Source organism: Ranitomeya variabilis, chromosome 1 (assembly GCF_051348905.1).
Source record: "Ranitomeya variabilis isolate aRanVar5 chromosome 1, aRanVar5.hap1, whole genome shotgun sequence".
NCBI lineage: Eukaryota > Metazoa > Chordata > Amphibia > Anura > Dendrobatidae > Ranitomeya > Ranitomeya variabilis.
Window position 1 is genome coordinate 191,733,605 of NC_135232.1, and position 22,154 is coordinate 191,755,758.

A 22,154-nucleotide genomic window follows, 5' to 3' on the forward strand; every position below is an offset into this window, starting at 1 on the left:
TCCAGTCAATTTTGCATTGAAAAGTCAAATGGCGCTCGTTCCCTTTCGAGCTCTGCCATGCGCCCAAACAGTGCTTTACACCCACATATGGGGTATCAGCGTACTCAGGACAAATTGCACAACAATTTTTGGCGTCCAATTTCTTCTCTTACCCTTGGGAAAATAAAAAATTGGGGGCGAAAAATAATTTTTGTGAAAAAATATGATTTTTTATTTTTACGGCTCTGCATTATAAACTTCTGTGCAGCACTTGGTGGGTCAAAGTGCTCACCACACATCTAGATAAGTTCCTTAGGGGGTCTTCTTTCCAAAATGGTGTCACTTGTGGGGGGTTTCAATGTTTAGGCACATCAGGGGCTCTCCAAACGCAACATGGCGTCCCATCTCAATTCCAGTCAATTTTGCATTGAAAAGTAAAATGGCGCTCCTTTCCTTCCGAGCTCTGCCATGAGCCCAAACAGTGGTTTACCCCCACATATGGGGTATCAGCGTACTCGGAACAAATTGTACAACAACTTTTGGGGTCCATTTTCTCCTGTTACCGTTGGTAAAATAAAACAAATTGGAGCTGAAATAAATTTTGTGTGAAAAAAAGTTAAATGTTTATTTTTATTTAAACATTCCAAAAATTCCTGTGAAACACCTGAAGGGTTAATAAACTTCTTGAATGTGGTTTTGAGCACCTTGAGGGGTGCAGTTTTTAGAATGGTGTCACACTTGGGTATTTTCTATCATATAGACCCCTCAAAATGACTTCAAATGAGATGTGGTCCCTAAAAAAAAAATGGTGTTGTAACAATGAGAAATTTCTGGTCAACTTTTAACCCTTATAACTCCCTAACAAAAAAAAATGTGGTTCCAAAATTGTGCTGATGTAAAGTAGACATGTGGGAAATGTTACTTATTAAGTATTTTGCATGACATATCTCTGTGATTTAAGGGCATAAAAATTCATATTTGGGAAATTGCGACATTTTCAAAATTTTTGCCAAATTTCCATTTTTTTCACAAATAAACGCAAGTTATATCGAAGAAATTTTACCACTATCATGAAGTACAATATGTCACGAGAAAACAATGTCAGAATCGATAAGATCTGTTGAAGCGTTCCAGAGTTATAACCTCATAAAGGGACAGTGGTCAGAATTGTAAAAATTGGTCCGGTCATTAACGTGCAAACCACCCTCAGGGCTTAAGGGGTTAAAGATTTTTCTGTATTTTCATGACTATGAAAATTGTACATTCACACTGAAGGCATCAAAACTATGAATTAACACATGTGGAATTATATACTTAACAAAAAAGTGTGAAACAACTGAAATTATGTCTTATATTCTAGGTTCTTCAAAGTAGCCACCTTTTGCTTTGATGACTGCTTTGCACACTCATGGCATTCTCTTGATGAGCTTCAAGAGGTAGTCACCGGGAATGGTCTTCCAACAATCTTGAAGGAGTTCCCAGAGATGCTTAGCACTTGTTGGCCCCTTTTGCCTTCACTCTGCGGTCCAGCTCACCCCAAACCATCTCGATTGGGTTCAGGTCTGGTGACTGTGGAGGCCAGGTCATCTGGCGTAGCACCCCATCACTCTCCTTCCAATGGGGTCATTGTCCTGTTGAAAAATAATGATGGTCCAACTAAACGCAAACCGGATGGAATAGCATGCCGCTGCAAGATGCTGTGGTAGCCATGCTGGTTCAGTATGCCTTCAATTTTGAATAAATCCCCAACAATGTCACCAGCAAAGCACCCCCACACCATCACACCCCCTCCTCCATGCTTCACGGTGGGAACCAGGCAGGTATAGTCCATCTATTCACCTTTTCTGCGTCGCTCAAAGACACAGTGGTTGGAACCAAAGATCTCAAATTTGAACTCATCAGACCAAAGCACAGATTTCCACTGGTCTAATGTCCATTCCTTGTGTTCTTTAGCCCAAACAAGTCTCTTCTGCTTATTGCCTGTCCTGAGCAGTGGTTTCCTAGCAGCTATATTACCATGAAGGCCTGCTGCTAGTGTTGAGCATTCCGATACTGCAAATATCGGGTATCGGCCGATATTCGCTGTATCGGAATTCCGATACCGAGTTCCGATATTTTTGTGATATCGGAAATCGGAATCGGAAGTTCCTATAAGTTCCCAGGCGTGTGCGGTGCGTATGGTTCCCAGGGTCTGGAGGAGAGGAGACTCTCCTTCAGGCCCTGGGATCCATATTCATGTAAAAAATAAAGAATAAAAATAAATAAATATATGGATATACTCACCCCTCCGACAGACCCTGGACCTCAGCGGTGCAACCGGCAGCCTCCGTTCCTAAGAATGCAGTGAGTGTAGGACCTGTGATGACGTTGCGGCTTGTGATTGGTCGCGTGAGCGGTCACATGAGCGGTCACGCGACCAATCACAAGCCGCGACGTCATCGAAGGTCCTTCACTCTGCATTCTTAGGAACGGAGGCAGACGCTTGCAGCGGTGACAGCCAGGGCTCGTCCGAGGGTGAGTATATCCATATTTTTTATTTTTATTCTTTATTTTTTACATGAATATGGATCCCAGGGCCTGAAGGAGAGTTTCCTCTCCTTCAGACCCTGGGAACCATCCAGGATCACTTCCGATATTAGTGTCCCATTGACTTGTATCGGTATCGGTGATATCCGATATTTTTTGGATATCGGCCAATCCAATCCGATACCGATACTTTCAAATATCGGAAGGTATCGCTCAACACCACCTGCTGCACAAAGTCTCCTCTTAACAGTTATTGTAGAGATGTGTCTGCTGCTAGAACTCTGTGTGGCATTGACCTGGTCTCTAATCTGAGTTGCTGTTAACCTGCGATTTCTGAGGCTGGTGACTCGGATAAACTTATCCTCAGAAGCAGAGGTGACTCTTGGTCTTCCTTTCCTGGGGCGGTCCTCATGTGAGCCAGTTTCTTTGTAGCGCTTGATGGTTTTTGCCACTGCACGCGGGGACACTTTCAAAGTTTTCCCAATTTTTCGGACTGACTGACCTTCATTTATTTTAAAGTAATGATGGCCACTCGTTTTTCTTTAACTAGCTGCCTTTTTCTTGCCATAATACAAATTCTAACAGTCTATCCAGTAGGACTATCAGCTGTGTATCCACCAGACTTCTGCACAACACAACTGATGGTCCCAACCCCATTTATAAGGCAAGAAATCCCACTTACTAAACTTGACAGGGCACACCTGTGAAGTGAAAACCATTTCCGGTGACTACCTCTTGAAGCTCATCAAGAGAATGCCAAGAGTGTGCAAAGCAGTCATCAAAGCAAAAGGTGGCTACTTTGAAGAACCTGGAATATAAGACATAATTTCAGTTGTTTCACACTTTTTTGTTAAGTATATAATTCCACATGTGTTAATTCATAGTTTTGATGCCTTCAGTGTGAATGTACAATTTTCATAGTCATGAAAATACAGAAAAATCTTTAAATGAGAAAGTGTGTCCAAGCTTTTGGTCTGTACTGTATATATATAAATATATATATATATATATATATATATATATATATATATATATGTATATCAGTCATTACCAATCGAGATATGGCCCTAATGATTCTTCAAAATGAAACATATACTTGTACAAAATCTGGTCTATACAATTTGGATAGTTTTAATCATATGGGGGCATTCGGGATGTATGAAAAGATATACAAAACGTTAAATAATATGAAATGATTAAATACATTAGCAGATACAGAAAAACTTACTAAGGCTACGTGCACACGCTGCGGATTGGTGTGTGGATTTGTCCGGACTGATTTTGATAAATCCGCAGGTAAACCGCACTGCGGATTACCTGCGGAATTACCGCGGATTTACCGTGGTTTTTGCATTTTTTGTGCGGATTTCACATGTGGTTTTACACCTGCGGATTCCTATTATGGGTCAGGTGTAAACCGCTGCGGAATCTGCACAAAGAATGAACATGCTGCGGAATAAACAACACTACGTTTCCGCGCGTTTTTTTCCGCAGCACGTGCACTGCAGATTTTGTTTTCCATAGGTTTACATGGTACTGTACACTCATGGAAAACAGCTGAGAATCCGCAGCATCAAAACCGCTGCGGATCCGCAGCAAAATCCGCAACGTGTGCACATACCTAAATGTTTCTTGGAAATTTGGTTACCCCTCTTTCCTTGAGAATTAAGAAAAGGTTGGTATCTAAGCTTGAAGTCACAAATTGGTACTAGACTGAGATATTTAATGGGTGAACACTCATTACTTTATCAGCAGATCACTGAGTTGTTGAGCTGATGGCATTCACAATTTGATTGAGACACACATGGGGTAGGGAGGTGATTGGGAGGGGGGAATAAACATTAAAAATAAATAGTGTTTATATTTTATTCTAATCTTGTAATAGTTGTACATTATTTCCCCATTAAACATTTAATAAAAAGATTTTTTTTTTTTAAAAATGATGATCAGGGGCCTGGATAATTTTCCCCCTATTTAACTGTAATTTATACAGTACGTCGTCATCTGGTTTTTAATTCCTGTTTCTTGGAAATAATATATTTCAAAATATACATAAAGATTAAATATTGGAAGTAAAGAAACACTATATATTTTGAACAAATTAGTAAAGCTGAATAAATATGATTCAGTCCAGATCTGCTATAGACCATTTGGTGCTGTTCGGTTTACTCTTCTCTTTCTTTTGATGTGTGACAGCTCACTGCGCTGATAAATGTGTTCACGGCCGCTGCATCGCTCCCAACACCTGTCAGTGTGAGCCGGGATGGGGAGGACCCAACTGCTCCAGTGGTAAGTGCACAGCTGCCGTTGTCTGTCTCCGGATGTTTCTGCTCTTGTCTCTGGGGATATTGTGTTCACAGTAGTAATGATCTCCTACATTTCTAGACATTTTAATATATACTTTCTTTAGATAATATCCCGATTATAGGTTAAGTGTGACCTCAAAAATCATTTTTGGGGGACGTAATAATCTGATTTATCAAGAAACTTTGAATAGTTCTAGATACAAGTGAAAAGAGCAATTGTAAGTTTATAACTAAGTTGGTGTCTGTTCTAATATCTAGTAAAATTGCCACTCGAGTAGGGACTTGTATTTTAGCACCAGTCATTCAGTGCTGGAAATATACTGTGAGTTGTGAGAGTTTTTCTTTTTGTACTTGTTAGACTCCAATACTGTGAGTCCTAACTCCAGGAGGTATGACAAATGTGTAAGTGTAAAGAAATACTCATAAACGTCTGCCTACTGGAGCTGGGGAGCAAAAAAAGAGCAATAGCGTCTTATCCAATAGCAACAGGTATATTAGTGGGGAGTACTTGCTCACCTGATGGGGTCTGTAGCTGACAACAGTTTTAGTAGAACATCTGCTTCAGAACCGCCGGTCACAAAACCAAGAGCATTTTGTAGACTAAAATTGAGTGTTTTTTTCTGTGCTGCTGGTAGAGTCCCGCATTAAGGATCCAGGACACACAGAGGTAGAAGACATATGGTTTTATTATCGACGCGTTTTGAAGTTTTAGAACTCCTTTGTCAGGATACAGTCACAACCTTTGAAACGTGTTGATAATAAAACCGCATGTCTGTGTGTCCTGGATCCTTCCTGTGGGACTCCACCAGCAGTGCAGAAAAAACACTCAGTTATCCTCTACCAAAATAAATGCCTGCCTGATACTCTGCTCCCTTAATGTGGGACCACCACCTCTTCCCCATTGGCAGATGATGGGTCCAAAAAGGTTGGAGAGTTGAATCTCGTTTTTCTTTTTACATACGGTACATTTTAAATCATTGAAACAAAGTGTGTGAATGGGAGGCCTAAGAGGGCTGTCTTCTTAACATGAGGCTTGTTGTGTTATTATTATACAATGTATTTTGTACCTTATTATTTATGTATGTGTACACTGACACATTCTGTGGTGTGTAATTTGGCTATTACCTATTACTTATCTTGGTGTGTGGTGCTGAGCTTTTGGGATTACTTTATTGAATTCTAATTATTAGGTGGTGCTAGTAATATCTGCCACATTTGTTACGTAATCTCTTATAAGTAGTTTTTTCTCATAGTGTATAGATATGTACTGTATATATTTAGTGATGACATTGATAAAAATACTGACTGTCTTAATTTGTTTGTGAATGTAAAATCTAATTAATTATTATGCACATGGAATTGATATTTCATAATAACATTTACATTTTCCTAACATTTAATTTCAGTTGATCATGTCTGAGTCTTCTGGTACCGTAGATGTGATGGTTATTGATACAAGACCCCATAATTTGCTGTATGCCTGTAGCCAGCTAAAAGGGGTTGTCCAGGTGTGGCACAAAGGTCTGCAGTCACTCTGTCACTGCAGACTTGTGAATTTTCAATGTGCTCAGAGTGCTTAACAACCCATCCAATACACACAGGCAGAGAAATCAAACCATAGATATCTATAAATTAAGTTATGTGTAACAATGAGAAATGACACAGGGAAAAAGTATTGAACACATGAAGAAAGAGATGTGCAAAAAGCTATGGAAAATCATGACTTGGGTGCCACACAAGAAACATCTCATGATAGGTAAAACCAGTTAGCTGTCTCAAGACCTTTGCAACCTTATTGTTGCAAAACATACTGCTGGCATTGGTTACAGAAGAGTTTCTAAACTACTGAAGGTTCCAGTCAGCACTGTTGGGGCAATAATCCAGAAGTAGAAAGAACATCATTTCACCATAAACCGGTCAGAACTAGGTGCTTCCCGCAAAAATTTAGACAGAGGAGTGAAAAGAATTATTTGCAAATTTGTCCTAATGCCAAGGGACACTTGTGGAGAACTACAGAAAAAACTCCAGGAACTACTGGAATTGGCATATACAATTGTTTCAAAGAAAGCAATAATTAAAACACTCAACCTCCAAGGCCTATATGCATGCTCACCACGCAAGACTCCATTGCTGAACAAAAAGCATGTTCAATCTCACTTAAAGTTTGCTCACAACATTTAGTCAAGCCAGTGAAATAATGGGAAAATATAGTCTGGTCACATGACACCAAAATTGAACGCATGTGTGGAGGCCAAAAGGCACTGCATATCACCCCTAAACACCATACCAACAGTTTTGAGGTAGGAACATCATGGTGTGGGGCTGTATTTCAGGATATGGTACTAGCAAACTTCATATGATCGAAGGAAGAATGTACCGAGACATTCTTGAAGAAAATCTGCTGCCATCTACCAGGATGATGAAGATGAAACGAAGGTGGATTAATCCCAAACACAAGGAGACTCTCAATTGGTTTCAGAGAAATAAAATAAAACTGCTAGAATGGCCTAGACAATCACCTGACCTGAATCCAATAGGAAAATATTTATTTAGAAATATATTTACTTAGAAAACTGGTGACGTGTTCAATACTTATTTCATCCGCAGTACATACTTCTAGCCACATTCCGACTAGATGTGCACAACCCCACTCAATTCACTGGTATTCAGCGAAACCAAGCACCTGCTGCGTGCGCACTGTGAGTAGTCACAAGCTTGCAGTCATGTAGAGTGACTGCAGAGTTCTGTGTCAAATGTGGACAACCCCTTTAAGTTTTACTTTTGCATTAGCCTATACCCGTCAAGAACACTGTATATCAAGATACTGTGTATGCACTTTACATTGGGCAAGTACTTAGACAATTGTCATATAATTTGTCATATAATTTAATATGCACAAAAATATTACAGCATTATTTTTTATATTAAATATAAGACATTTCTGAAAATGCTTGTAAAGTAATATTATGTTAAATAAGATGATAGGAACTTGTTTGTGGCCCTTCTTGACAATGTAACTTGCCTTTTTCTAAAACTAGATTTTTCATCAAATTTAGTACTTCGAATGCTGCATTTACTTTGAAACCACATGCAAGAGTGGCTATATAATGCTTTCTGAAAATGTAACTTTATCTCCACACACACATAGCCAGATTGAGAGCTCATAAGTGTTCCTCCTCACTGCTGCAATCTCACACTGCTCAGTACAAGATGAAGCTGTCAGTTGGGCCGGGTGGACTGAGACGGAATGCACACGGTCTTATGAGCTATTTAATGCTGCAGCTGGACTCATAAAATCGTTATAATGGTGGATCACATAGCCATTCAGCCAAGGATTTTCAAAGTAACAACAACAGCCTTATCAGGTCTAAGAGATCTATTTAATAATGTATAAAGTCAAGTTAATTTGAATCAGGAGGCGTATATCATGAATATACTTAGTAGGAGCATATTCAGACGTCATATAAAGAAATTGGTCGGAGCCATGGGGACTCAGTGGCACCTCCATAATGTGTCTGCATTCCAGACTGCGTCCTGCATTGACATCTTGTCATTCAGAAGAGGATTATAAAGAAAGGAGCAAACTCCTCACAGGGCGCTGAATCAGACTGTCAGACATTGGTTTGGAAAGATTCCAGTGGTCACACAGACATACAAATTCAGATCTTGTTTCATTGACTGGGTTTTTCTAAATCTCTCCATGTTATGCGGCAGTAACATGACTAGCCACTAGACAAAGGAGGCTCCTAATTTGGGTTTACCGTGTTAACGCTCCACTTCTGTGGACTTGTCTGGAATGTCTCATAGAAGTAGGTGTTATATTACAGTGATAAAGCCCAGACCATACAGCGGCCTATAAAATCCATGTCAGCTTATGTAGATTTCATTGTCTGTGTAGTGTGAATATCAGTTATATATATATACTAGTTGAAGAGCCCGGCGTTGCCTGGGCATAGTAAATATCTGTGGTTAGTTATAGCACCTCACTTCTCTTATTTTCCCATCACGCCTCTCATTTTCCCCCTCACATCTTATTTTCTCCCTTACATCTGTCATTTTCCCCCTCACTCCACTTATTTTCCCCCTCACTCCTCTCATTCCCCCCTAACACTTGTCATTTCGACCTCACATCTGTCATTTTCCTATCAATCCACTATTTTCCCTCACTCCTCTCATTTTGCACTCACACTTTTTCATTTTCACCTCACACCCCTCATTTTCACCTGACACCAAATTTTCCCCTCAGTATATATATATGTTTGTCATCTCCATTACATATAGTATACACCTATATGTCATCTCCTGTATATAGTATATACCTGTATGTCATCTCCCCTGTAAATAGTATATACCTGCTGTATGTCATCTCCTCCTGTATATTGTATATACCTATGTGTCATCTCCTCCTGTATATAGTACATACCTGTATGTTATCTCTTCTGTATATACTATATACCTGTATGTCATCTCCTCCTATATATAGTATATACCTGTATATCATCTCCTGTATATAGTATATACCTGTATTTCATCTCCCCTGTATATAGTATATACCTGCTGTATGTCATCTCCTCCTCTATATACCTATGTGTCATCTCCTCTTTTATATAGCATATACCTGTATGTCATATCCTCCTGTATATAGTATATACGTGTGTCATCTCCTCCTGTAAACAGTATATACCTGTAAGTCATCTCCTCCTGTATATAGTATATACCTGTGTGTCATCTGCTCCTGTATATAGTATGTACCTGTATGTCATCTCCTCCTGTATATAGTATATACCTGTGTGTCATCTCCTCCTGTATATAGTATATACCTGTGTGTCATCTGCTCCTGTATATAGTATATATCTGTGTGTCATCTCCTCCTGTATATAGTATATACGTATGTCATCTCCCCTGTATATAGTATATACCTGTGTGTCATCTCCTCCTGTATATAGTATATACCTGTGTGTCATCTCCTCCTGTATATAGTATATATCTGTGTGGCATCTCCCCTGTATATAGTATGTATAGTATGTACCTGTATGTCATCTCCTCCTGTATATAGTATGTACCTGTATGTCATCTCCTGTATATAGTATATACCTGTGTGTCATCTCCTGTATATAGTATATACCTGTGTCATCTCCCCTGTATATAGTATATACCTGTGTGTCATCTCCCCTGTATATAGTATATACCAGTGTGTCATCTCCTCCTGTATACAGTATATACCTGTGTCATCTCCTCCTGTATATAGTACATACCTGTATGTCATCTCCTCTATATACCTATGTGTCATCTCCTCTTTTATATAGTACTAGATTGTGGCCCGATTCTAACGCATCGGGTATTCTAGAATATGCATGTCCCCGTAATATATGGACAATGATGATTCCAGAATTCGCGGCAGACTGTGCCCGTTGCTGATTGGTCGAGGCAACCTTTATGACATCATGGTCGCCATGGCAACCATTATGACATCGATACTGTGCCCGTCGCTGATTGGTCGAGGCCCGGGCGGCCTCGACCAATCAGAGACGCAGGATTTCCAGGACAGACAGACAGACAGACAGACAGAAAAACCCTTAGACAATTATATATATAGATATACCTGTATGTCATCTCCTCCTGTATATAGTATATATGTGTGTCATCTCCTCCTGTATATAGTATATACCTGTAAGTCATCTCCTGTATATAGTATATACCTGTGTGTCATCTTCTCCTGTATACAGTATATACCTGTGTGTCATCTCCTCCTGTATATAGTATGTACCTGTATGTCATCTCCTCCTGTATATAGTATATACCTGTGTGTCATCTCTTCCTGTATATAGTATATACCTGTGTGTCATCTGCTCCTGTATATAGTATATATCTGTGTGTCATCTCCTCCTGTATATAGTATATACGTTTGTCATCTCCGCTGTATAAAGAATATACCTGTGTGTCATCTCCTCCTGTATATAGTATATATCTGTGTGTCATCTCCCCTGTATATAGTATGTACCTGTATGTCATCTCCTCCTATATATAGTATGTACCTGTATGTCATCTCCTCCTGTATATAGTATATACCTGTGTGTCATCTCCTCCTGTATATAGTGTATACCTGTGTGTTATCTCCCCTGTATATAGTATATACCAGTGTCATCTCCCCTGTATATAGTATATACCTGTGTGCCATCTCCCCTGTATATAGTATGTACCTGTATGTCATCTCCCCTGTATATGGTATGTACCAGTGTGTCATCTCCTCCTGTATATAGTATATATCTGTGTGTCATCTCCTCCTGTATATAGTATATACGTGTGTCATCTCCCCTGTATATAGTATATACCTGTGTGTCATCTCCTTCTGTATATAGTATATATCTGTGTCATCTCCCCTGTATATAGTATGTACCTGTATGTCATCTCCTCCTATATATAGTAAGTACCTGTATGTCATCTCCTCCTGTATATAGTATATACCTGTGTATCATCTCCTCCTGTATATAGTGTATACCTGTGTGTCATCTCCCCTGTATATAGTATATACCTGTGTGTCATCTCCCCTGTATATAGTATATACCTGTGTGTCATCTCCCCTGTATATAGTATGTACCTGTATGTCATCTCCTCCTGTATATAGTATATACCTGTATGTTATCTCCTCCTGTATATAGTATATACCTGTGTGTCATCTCCCCTGTATATAGTATATACCTGTGTGTCATCTCCTCCTGTATATAGTATATACCAGTGTGTCATCTCCTCCTGTATACAGTATATACCTGTGTCATCTCCTCCTGTATATAGTACATACCTGTATGTCATCTCCTCCTCTATATACCTATGTGTCATCTCCTCTTTTATATAGTACTAGATTGTGGCCCGATTCTAACGCATCGGGTATTCTAGAATATGCATGTCCCCGTAATATATGGACAATGATGATTCCAGAATTCGCGGCAGACTGTGCCCGTTGCTGATTGGTCGAGGCAACCTTTATGACATCATGGTCGCCATGGCAACCATTATGACATCTACATCGATACTGTGCCCGTCGCTGATTGGTCGAGGCCCAGGCGGCCTCGACCAATCAGAGACGCGGGATTTCCAGGACAGACAGACAGACAGACAGACAGAAAAACCCTTAGACAATTATATATATAGATATACCTGTATGTCATCTCCTCCTGTATATAGTATATATGTGTGTCATCTCCTCCTGTATATAGTATATACCTGTAAGTCATCTCCTGTATATAGTATATACCTGTGTGTCATCTTCTCCTGTATACAGTATATACCTGTGTGTCATCTCTTCCTGTATATAGTATATACCTGTGTGTCATCTGCTCCTGTATATAGTATATATCTGTGTGTCATCTCCTCCTGTATATAGTATATACGTTTGTCATCTCCGCTGTATAAAGAATATACCTGTGTGTCATCTCCTCCTGTATATAGTATATATCTGTGTGTCATCTCCCCTGTATATAGTATGTACCTGTATGTCATCTCCTCCTATATATAGTATGTACCTGTATGTCATCTCCTCCTGTATATAGTATATACCTGTGTGTCATCTCCTCCTGTATATAGTGTATACCTGTGTGTTATCTCCCCTGTATATAGTATATACCAGTGTCATCTCCCCTGTATATAGTATATACCTGTGTGTCATCTCCCCTGTATATAGTATGTACCTGTATGTCATCTCCCCTGTATATGGTATGTACCAGTGTGTCATCTCCTCCTGTATATAGTATATATCTGTGTGTCATCTCCTCCTGTATATAGTATATACGTGTGTCATCTCCCCTGTATATAGTATATACCTGTGTGTCATCTCCTTCTGTATATAGTATATATCTGTGTCATCTCCCCTGTATATAGTATGTACCTGTATGTCATCTCCTCCTATATATAGTATGTACCTGTATGTCATCTCCTCCTGTATATAGTATATACCTGTGCATCATCTCCTCCTGTATATAGTGTATACCTGTGTGTCATCTCCCCTGTATATAGTATATACCTGTGTGTCATCTCCCCTGTATATAGTATATACCTGTGTGTCATCTCCCCTGTATATAGTATGTACCTGTATGTCATCTCCTCCTGTATATATTATACTAGACTGTGGCCCGATTCTAATGCATCAGGTATTCTAGAATATGCATGTCCCCGTAGTATATGGACAATGATGATTCCAGAATTCGCGGCAGACTGTGCCCATCGCTGATTGGTCGAGGCAACCTTTATGACATCATGGTCGCCATGGCAACCATTATGACATCTACGTCGATACTGTGCCCGTCGCTGATTGGTCGAGGCCTGGCGGCCTCGACCAATCAGAGAGGCGGGATTTCCATTATGACATCATCGTCGCCATGCTATGCTCGTCGCTGATTGGTCGAGGCCCGGGCGGCCTCGACCAATCAGAGAATGAATAAACGGGACAGACAGACAGACGGAAAAACCCTTAGACAATTATATATATAGATACCTGTGTGTCATCTCCCCTGTATATAGTATGTACCTGTATGTCATCTCCCCTGTATATGGTATATACCAGTGTGTCATCTCCTCCTGTATATAGTATATACCTGTTTGTCATCTCCCCTGTATATAGTATATATGTATGTGTCATCTCCTCCTGTATATAGTATATAACTGTATGTTATCTCCTCCTGTATATAGTATATACCTGTATGTTATCTCCTTTTGTATATAGTATATACCTGTGTCATCTCCCCTGTATATAGTATATACCTGTGTGTCATCTCCTCCTGTATATAGTATATACCTGTGTGTCATCTCCTCCTGTATATAGTATATACCTGTGTGTCATCTCCCCTGTATATAGTATATACCAGTGTGTCATCTCCTCCTGTATATAGTATATACCTGTGTGTCATCTCCCCTGTATATAGTATGTACCTGTATGTCATCTCCTCCTGTATATAGTATATACCTGTGTGTCATCTCCTCCTGTATATAGTATATACCTGTGTGTCATCTCCCCTGTATATAGTATATACCTGTGTGTCATCTCCCCTGTATATAGTATATACCTGTGTCAGCTCCCCTGTATATAGTATGTACCTGTATGTCATCTCCCCTGTATATAGTATATACCAGTGTGTCATCTCATCCTTTATATAGTATATACCTGTGTGTCATCTTCCCTGTATATAGTATATATGTGTGTGTCATCTCCTGTATATAGTATATACCTGTATGTCATCTCCTCCTGTATATGGTATATACCTGTGTGTCATCTCCCCTGTATATAGTATATACATGTGTGTCATCTCCCCTGTATATAGTATATATCTGTGCGTCATCTCCTCCTGTATATAGTATATACCTGTATGTCATCTCCTCCTGTATATAGTATATACCTGTGTGTCATCTCCCCTGTATATAGTATGTACCTGTGTGTCATCTCTCCTGTATATAGTATATATCTGTGTGTCATCTTTCCTGTATATAGTATATACCTGTGTGTCATCTCCCCTGTAAATAGTATATACTGTACCTGTATGTCATCTCCTAATGTATATAGTATATATCAGTGTGTCATCTCCTCCTGTATTAGACCTTGTTCACACGTTATTTGGTCAGTATTTTTACCTCAGTATTTGTAAGCTAAATTGGCAGCCTGATAAATCCCCAGCCAACAGGAAGCCCTCCCCCCTGGCAGTATATATTAGCTCACACATACACATAATAGACAGGTCATGTGACTGACAGCTGCCGTATTTCCTATATGGTACATTTGTTGCTCTTGTAGTTTGCTTATTAATCAGATTTTTATTTTTGAAGGATAATACCAGACTTGTGTGTGTTTTAGGGTGAGTTTCATGTGTCAAGTTGTGTGTGTTGAGTTGCATGTGGCGACATGCATGTAGCGACTTTTGTGAGATGAGTTTTGTGTGGCGACATGCGTGTAGCAACTGTTTGTGTCGAGTTGCATGTGACAGGTTAGTGTAGCAAGTTGTGTGCAGCAAGTTTTGCGCATGGCGAGTTTTGCGCATGGCGAGTTTTATGTGTGGTGCGTTTTGAGTATGTGCAAGTTTTGTGTGAGGCAACTTTTGCATGTGTTGCAACTTTTGTGCATGTGGCAATTTTTCCGCGTGTGCAAGTTTTGCGTGTGGCGAGTTTTCCATGAGGTGAGTTTTGCACGTGTGGCGAGTTTTGCGTGAGCCTAGTTTTGCATGTGGCGAGTTTTGAGCGGCGACTTTTGTGTTTCGACTTTTATGTGGCGAGGTTGGTGTATGTGTGGTGAAATGTGTGCTGAGGGTGGTATATGTGTTCAAGCACGTGGTAGTGTGTGGCGCATTTTGTGTGTGTGTTCATATCCCCGTGTGTGGTGAGTATCCCATGTCGGGGCCCCACCTTAGCAACTGTACGGTATATACTCTTTGGCGCCATCGCTCTCACTCTTTAAGTCGCCCTTGTTCACATCTGGCAGCTGTCAATTTGCCTCCAACACTTTTCCTTTCACTTTTTCCCCATTATGTAGATAGGGGCAAAATTGTTTGGTGAATTGGAACGCGCGGGGTTAAAATTTTGCCTCACAACATAGCCTATGACGCTCTCAGGGTCCAGACATGTGACTGTGCAAAATTTTGTGGCTGTAGCTGCGACAGTGCAGATGCCAATCCCGGACATACACACACACACACACACACATTCAGCTTTATATATTAGATATTAATAATTAGCCAGTGTGATCAAGAAGCTGACCCTACCTAACCTATGGAATGATATTGTAAAAAAATCCCTTATAAAAAGTGTAAAAAAAAAACTCCGAAAAGTTGCCAATATTTACCCACTAAATCCTTCATCTCTCAAACACTGCAATTCCAAGGCTTCTTTGGTTCCTCTGTTGCATCGATAATATGATCTATGTCCATGTGTCCATAATATTGTTATAGCCCCATCATTCTTATAATATCAGATAACATTTTTTATTAAACTTTTTTATTCCAATGTTTTATTACATTTTTCATGTAATACAAAGAAAAGCAGAATACACAGAAGAGTTACGGTACATGATTTATAAATCAATAGTACACATGAAAATAAGAAACTTTGTAATATATCTGATCATATCTTCAAGGACTGAACGTTCATTCTCAAAATTCTCAATTCACAGGTAAAATCTGTATTCTGTGAAGACAGATTGTTACATCACTGAGAAAAGAGATGTCAATTAGTTTTTATAAGATTCCATATAGACGGGAGAAGGGGGAGGAGCTTTGCCACTAGCTCCTCCTTCTCTCTCCCGTGTACATAGAATCTTATCAGCACCAACCGCTATCTCCTATCTCAGTAATGGGAAAGTCTTTATTCTCTGAATATAGATTTTACGCAGGAACTGAGAATTTTGAAAATGATTGATCAGTCCTGGTGTAGATTTCTTTCATAAGATATTTTCCAAAGTTTCTCATTTTAATGTGTACTATTGATTTATACAAAATAAAGTAACATGATGGTTACTCTTTAATCTAAGCATTTTCTTGAATGTGTGGGTTTTTCCAATGCCTAGTGATAACAAGTCACTTTTTAGGGGCAAAAACAATAGTTATGGTCCTATATATCGTGGGGACATCTTCTTAATAGTGATGAGTGAACGCGCTTATCTGAGCATGCTCATGTGCGACGCGGCGGTTCAACAGCGGCAACACTTGTATAGGTTGCCTAAAATGTGTTAGGCAATCCATGCATGTGTTGCGGCTGTCGAACAGCTGTGAGATATGCAGGAACGGGGACTCGAACATATTTTTGAAGCACGCAAGCACGCTGAAGACACTCGGTTAGCACCCGGGCATGGTCGGATAACACTTTATCCAAGGATGTTTACTCATCACTACTTCTTAACTGATAAGGAACAGGGCCATGAATAGAATATGGAATGCTAATGTTAACTCCGCATGTCACATAAAAATAATGCTGCAGATTGGTTGTTCATTTTAGCCATGGATTCGTCTGTCCATTGAGGATTTTCCTTCTGAAATTAGTTTTGTTAACTGGAATTGGTACCGATATCACAACCGAAATTCCTCAACATAATCCATCTTTTTTTCAGTTCCTCTGAAGCCGGCATTTTCTCTATCACTGTGGTATATAATGCTGAAAGCTGTATTCAGCTCTAAAATGTGACAAAACCGTATCCTTGTAACGGAACCATGGGTGAATAACAAGGCTTTCCTTGTAATATGCTAACACTGACGTATACACCCATTGACATGCATGTGCAGTAAATTAGTCCAATAAAGATTTATTGAGCAAACACAATAGAGCCCTCCATGTAACCTGACAAGATAGCAGACGTGTTGAACTCATCCCTTGGAGCTACTCTATCAAGCCATCCATCAGACATGATCAGGATCACGTAGGAAAATACTATTCATCGACTTTAAAGGCTCTAACATTGATTTGGCGATTTTGTTGGTTTAGTTATAAAGCAGCAAAAAGCAGAGGAATTAAGGAGACCTGGTACATTGTGTTCCGGTAAACCAGTTGTTTTTTTTATTTTTCAGTTTCACTTGGATTTGTAAGATAAAGTTGCATGCTGATATACAAAGGTGCACAAAAATGTAGGGCAAATATAACATTTATAATAGCCATGTAGACGATATTCATCAAAGAAAGGCCTCATATTATTATTATTAGTACTTTGTGTCAATCTTTCATCACCTGTCCTTGGCAGCAAACAGGTCTTTTAGAGAAGTAAGAGAAGGCTTCTTCCAGATTTTGTATCGAAATGATGTAAAATATATTAATTATGTACAGTGTTATAATTAGACCACACCTGAAAAAGAGTCAGTCTGCCAAATACTCATTTTGGAACTTTTCCCCTAGTCTTTTATGTGTTGTGCTCACATTTCCCTCCTGCTCCCAAAAGTACTACTTACAGATCACAGCAATTATCGACATGAATGGTGACTTGATTTACAACATTATGAGCGTCAATGTATCCTCCACTGCACTGTCCTACAGGATACACATGCTGAGACATTTAAAGGAGATGAGAAAATGATTGTGACCTTTATGATTTCATTCAAAAAAATCCTTGTAAATGTTGATCAGTAATTGTACTATATATTTAGAACAATTTATTAAGAATACATCTCAATGCAAATAAAAACATATCAAAATAAAAAAGAGGTTTGCATAAGTGACACAAGTCATAAAGGACAAGCGGGGACTGTGTTAATCAGTACAATGTTCAACAAAAGTCTTTAATAGGATGTAAGGCCATTAGTGTAGTTATCATCATAATAGGGGTAAACAATATGTAAAGGAAGAAGATAATTACTGATTACCCATAGTAACAGAAAAGGAGTGCTCGCCTGCCGCCTGCTCCGACGCACGTTTCGCCACTGCTTTTACTAGGGGTGTGACCCCTATTATGATAATACCTACACTTATGGCCTTACATCCTATGTGAAGAATTTTGTTGAACATTGTACTGATTAACATACTATTAGCTGCAATTTTATTACCTGCACTTGCACTTTATTGTTAGTAATTATATATATATATATATATCTCTATTGTAAAGCTGATTATTTATTGTGCTATATTTGCTGGTAATTTCTATGGCACACACCGCCATACTTTTCAGTGTCTGTTTTCAATATTTGTGCTTTTCCATAGTAATCTGTATTGATTGTATTCATATATGGTCAAAAGTAACTGTTCTTGATTAAATACCAGCATTTTCCATTACTTACTTTTTGTGACCATAAAGTATTGTTCTTTATAATCAACACTTGATTTTTCCGAGTCCCTGCCTGCTTTTATTACTTGTAAAATATTTAGAATTGAGAGTCCTCAGTAGTTGATACCTTTTAATGGCTAACTGAAAAGATGGTAACAAATTGCAAGCTCTCGAGACTACTCAGATCTCTTCATCAGGCATAGACTGAAAGAAATTCTGAAGAATCACATATTTATGCACAACACAGCACAGAAAAATGCCATAGACAAGACAGGTGACGTGAAGCAGAATTGCCATTATATGAGTGATAAACAGTTGTGTCCATAAATATTGGAGGAGTTAATAGATAAGGAATGTTTTATTGTCCTCTGATTGGGGTCTGTTCTGTTATGAAGACCCCACATGGTCTGAGGAGCAAATTAATTTGCTCAATATTCCCTTTTATGAGCTAGAGCTAGGAGCCATGGAGCATCGACAGCTCCTGCTTTTCTGGACCTGGCATGTCCAAATATTACAGGAAACATATGAACATACCACCCAGTATTACAGTTCACCCACAATAGCTGCTATCGGAGAATTGTTTGGAAAGCTGCACATGATCTGTGGGATTTAGGAGGCCAACCTGGTGTCAGGTTGATATCTGAACTTTTTTATTTACCTTTAATTGTATTTTTTATGCGTTTGCTTGCTTATTTTATTTTATTTTCCTTTACTTTTCATACCATACCCATAGGTTTACACTAGTAGATACTTTTCACAACTACTCGACCTTGTTAGTAACACAATCCTGATGCTAAATCTATATTTCCCTCTTTAATTTAAAGAACAAGAATTGAATTTCTTAGGACAATAGCAATGTATTACAATACATGCGCAAGTGAGTAAGAAAATTTTACCTCAGGAAATGGATTTGAAGAGTACGCAAAAGAAAGCTGACTGAAAATCTTCAAAGAAAGCAAACAAAACTGCACATTTCTTTTGTGTGTGCTCTTCATGGCTCAGAAAGCATCGACAAAATGACAAAATGGCCTAGATTCTTCAATAGAAATCCTTCTTTAGAAAGCAGGACACTGCATGAGGGCACAGTTGCCATAGGGGTAGAAAACCCACCGTGCAGTAAATGAATCTCAGAGAAACAAAGGGTTGGAAATAAAATCCACATTTTGATATTGTTGTCTTGAGTTTCAAAGCAGCTCAGCTTTTATGTAGGACACGAGAGCCTGGATCGATTTTCATACTCTTGCTCTAGATATTATGGCTTTCTGCTACACGGTCAGTATTAGGTCAAGAGCCTGCATTGCCGCTGAGATCATTCATAATAATTTAGTGATATTTCTGCCTTCTCCACAGTAATTAACCTTACCACAATCACCAAGTTACTCAATGCAACTTAGAACCAGACTAAGTTTTTTTCCAATCGATATTACACCTCAGCGTCCCACACAGTTGAGAACTATTAGGTTATGTTAACACATAGAGGAAATATTGAAGATTTTCCATCTTGACAGGTGGACAGAAAATCCACAGTGTGATACAGTAACAGGAATGTGTATGAGAGATTAACAAATCTTTAAGAGAAAAATTCTGCGGCTAAATTGACACGTGGTGCACATTGTTAATATGTTAAACATGCAGATTTTACAGCAGATTTTTTTGTAGAACTTGCACGTGTTTGTTTTTTTGCCTGACAGAATTTGAGCACTGCAGCATTTTTACTGCGTTTTTTTTCAGCAGAAAAGAAGCTGCATTTTTGGTGAATAAAACTAACTTTATCAAACATGCACTGTAGACAAATCACACATGTACCGTAATCCGCACCAAAAAATGCAGCAAAAATGCATCAAAGAAAGCAGAAAAAACACCGCAAAACTTTTTTAATGCAGCATTTAGGGCAGGTGTAAAACCGCTGCGGAATCCGCACAAAGAATTGACATGCTGCGGAAAATAATCCGCTGCGTTTCCGCGTAGATTTTTCCGCAGCATGTGCACAGCGTTTTTTTTCCCATAGATTTACATGGTACTGTGAACTTTGGGAAAACTGCTGCGGATCGGCAGCGTCAAATCCGCTGCGGATCCGCAGCAAAATCCGCAGCGTGCACATACCCTTTTACTGCCACGAGAACAGGTTGTGGATGCAGAAAAAATGTAGCAAAAACACTGCATGTGAACACAGCCTAAGAATGGACACATGGAGGTTCTAAGGCCCTGGAGTTTGCCTCCATATTGCATCTTTGCTTTTAAGCAAAAAAGTTTAATTAGTGACAGATTGTTTGAATCTAGTTGTATATTTTTAATGTTATTTTCTTAAATTAAAAAAAATCCTGAAATCTTGTTTTCATACTGACAACTGCACCCCAAAATATACTGACTCTTCGGCTCTGTAGGATCAACAGTTATCTCATATAGCCTTCCAACCAACGTTTTTCTTTCTATTGGAGTCATCGTGAAAAAAAAACTCTATGTCTCCAGATACAAATGGAGGTCCGGTAAGGCTTCCTAGATTTCCATGGGTGATATATTATGTGGACGATACCTGACCCAAAAGGCAAATTTGGTGGCTTAATCCACAAACCAAGATGGTGTTTCTGTATGGTGGTTACTGTCCTCACTCAAGAACATCTCTTTGGTGGAGCTACTGTGAAATGCCCAGGATCAGCTATATCAGTATGTAAAGCTATATACAGTAGGCACAACTATAATATGACCATGTGTATCACAAGAGGAAAAACAATACAATATTACGGTTGCAATGTGGAAAAAACATACACCAGAAAATATAATCTACAGCATGGCAGTAACAGTTTTCTACTGCGCATAAAATACATAATGACAGATATAGATGGGAGAAACCTGGATAACTATGGCTGGAAATTTGGAGAGAATGGCTAAATGGGAAGACAAATAAACGGAAACGTGCAAATTACTTTTATATTCCTCAAGAACTCATAAATGTAGACTACTTTCCATGTCTGTATGAATGGAGTAGGAGCATATGAAATAAGATTTGCCAGTACTGGGTAGTTGTCAGGCAGCAAGAGGTACCTTTGGGGAATACAGTGTCACCAGAAGGATTCATTTCTTTACCATAATGGAGCTTTTAGCTACAAAATTAGGGTAACATAGACAGACAATTGGCCATAAGCTTGACCTTGAAGTTACAGAGCAGACCTTGTGGTCCCAAGTCAGCTTAAATTCCGTATGACGACTTGTAACCCAAATACATCTTTATTTCAGATAAGCAGCTGTGCTTCTTAGGTTACCCACCAGCCATTATAGATGGCATTCATTCAACATATCTGTGATAATTAAGTTGTATGCATTAGTCTTTAACACATTTCTGTAGAGCAAATCATTTTTCTGATTAGTGTTAGCTATAATGATGATAATAAAACAGATGTAGCAGATGATAACACCAAGACAAAGTAAAGGCAAAAGCAACAATGGCAAAATGGCAAAAGCACCTCTTAGTCAACAATGTATGATGTAGACAACTCCTTTAAATTTGTGCCAGACTGTGACATTTTCGAGAACTGTATATTTTTTAATGTAACAGATTTAGAAAGTCTTGAAAAAGATACCTTCTGGGAATGATGAGAAATGGCCTTTTTGTTTCTATGCATGTGTTT

General features: G+C 39.0%; 1 protein-coding gene across 1 annotated transcript in view; it reads left to right on the plus strand.

Annotated features, from left to right (window-relative positions):
* Positions 1–22,154, plus strand: part of MEGF10 (multiple EGF like domains 10) — a 110,823-nt gene that overhangs the window by 27,035 nt on the left and 61,634 nt on the right. Inside the window, exon 4 of the mRNA XM_077291435.1 lies at positions 4,702–4,794. Coding sequence (XP_077147550.1) covers positions 4,702–4,794 — 93 coding nt within the window. The remainder of the gene's footprint in view (positions 1–4,701; positions 4,795–22,154) is intronic.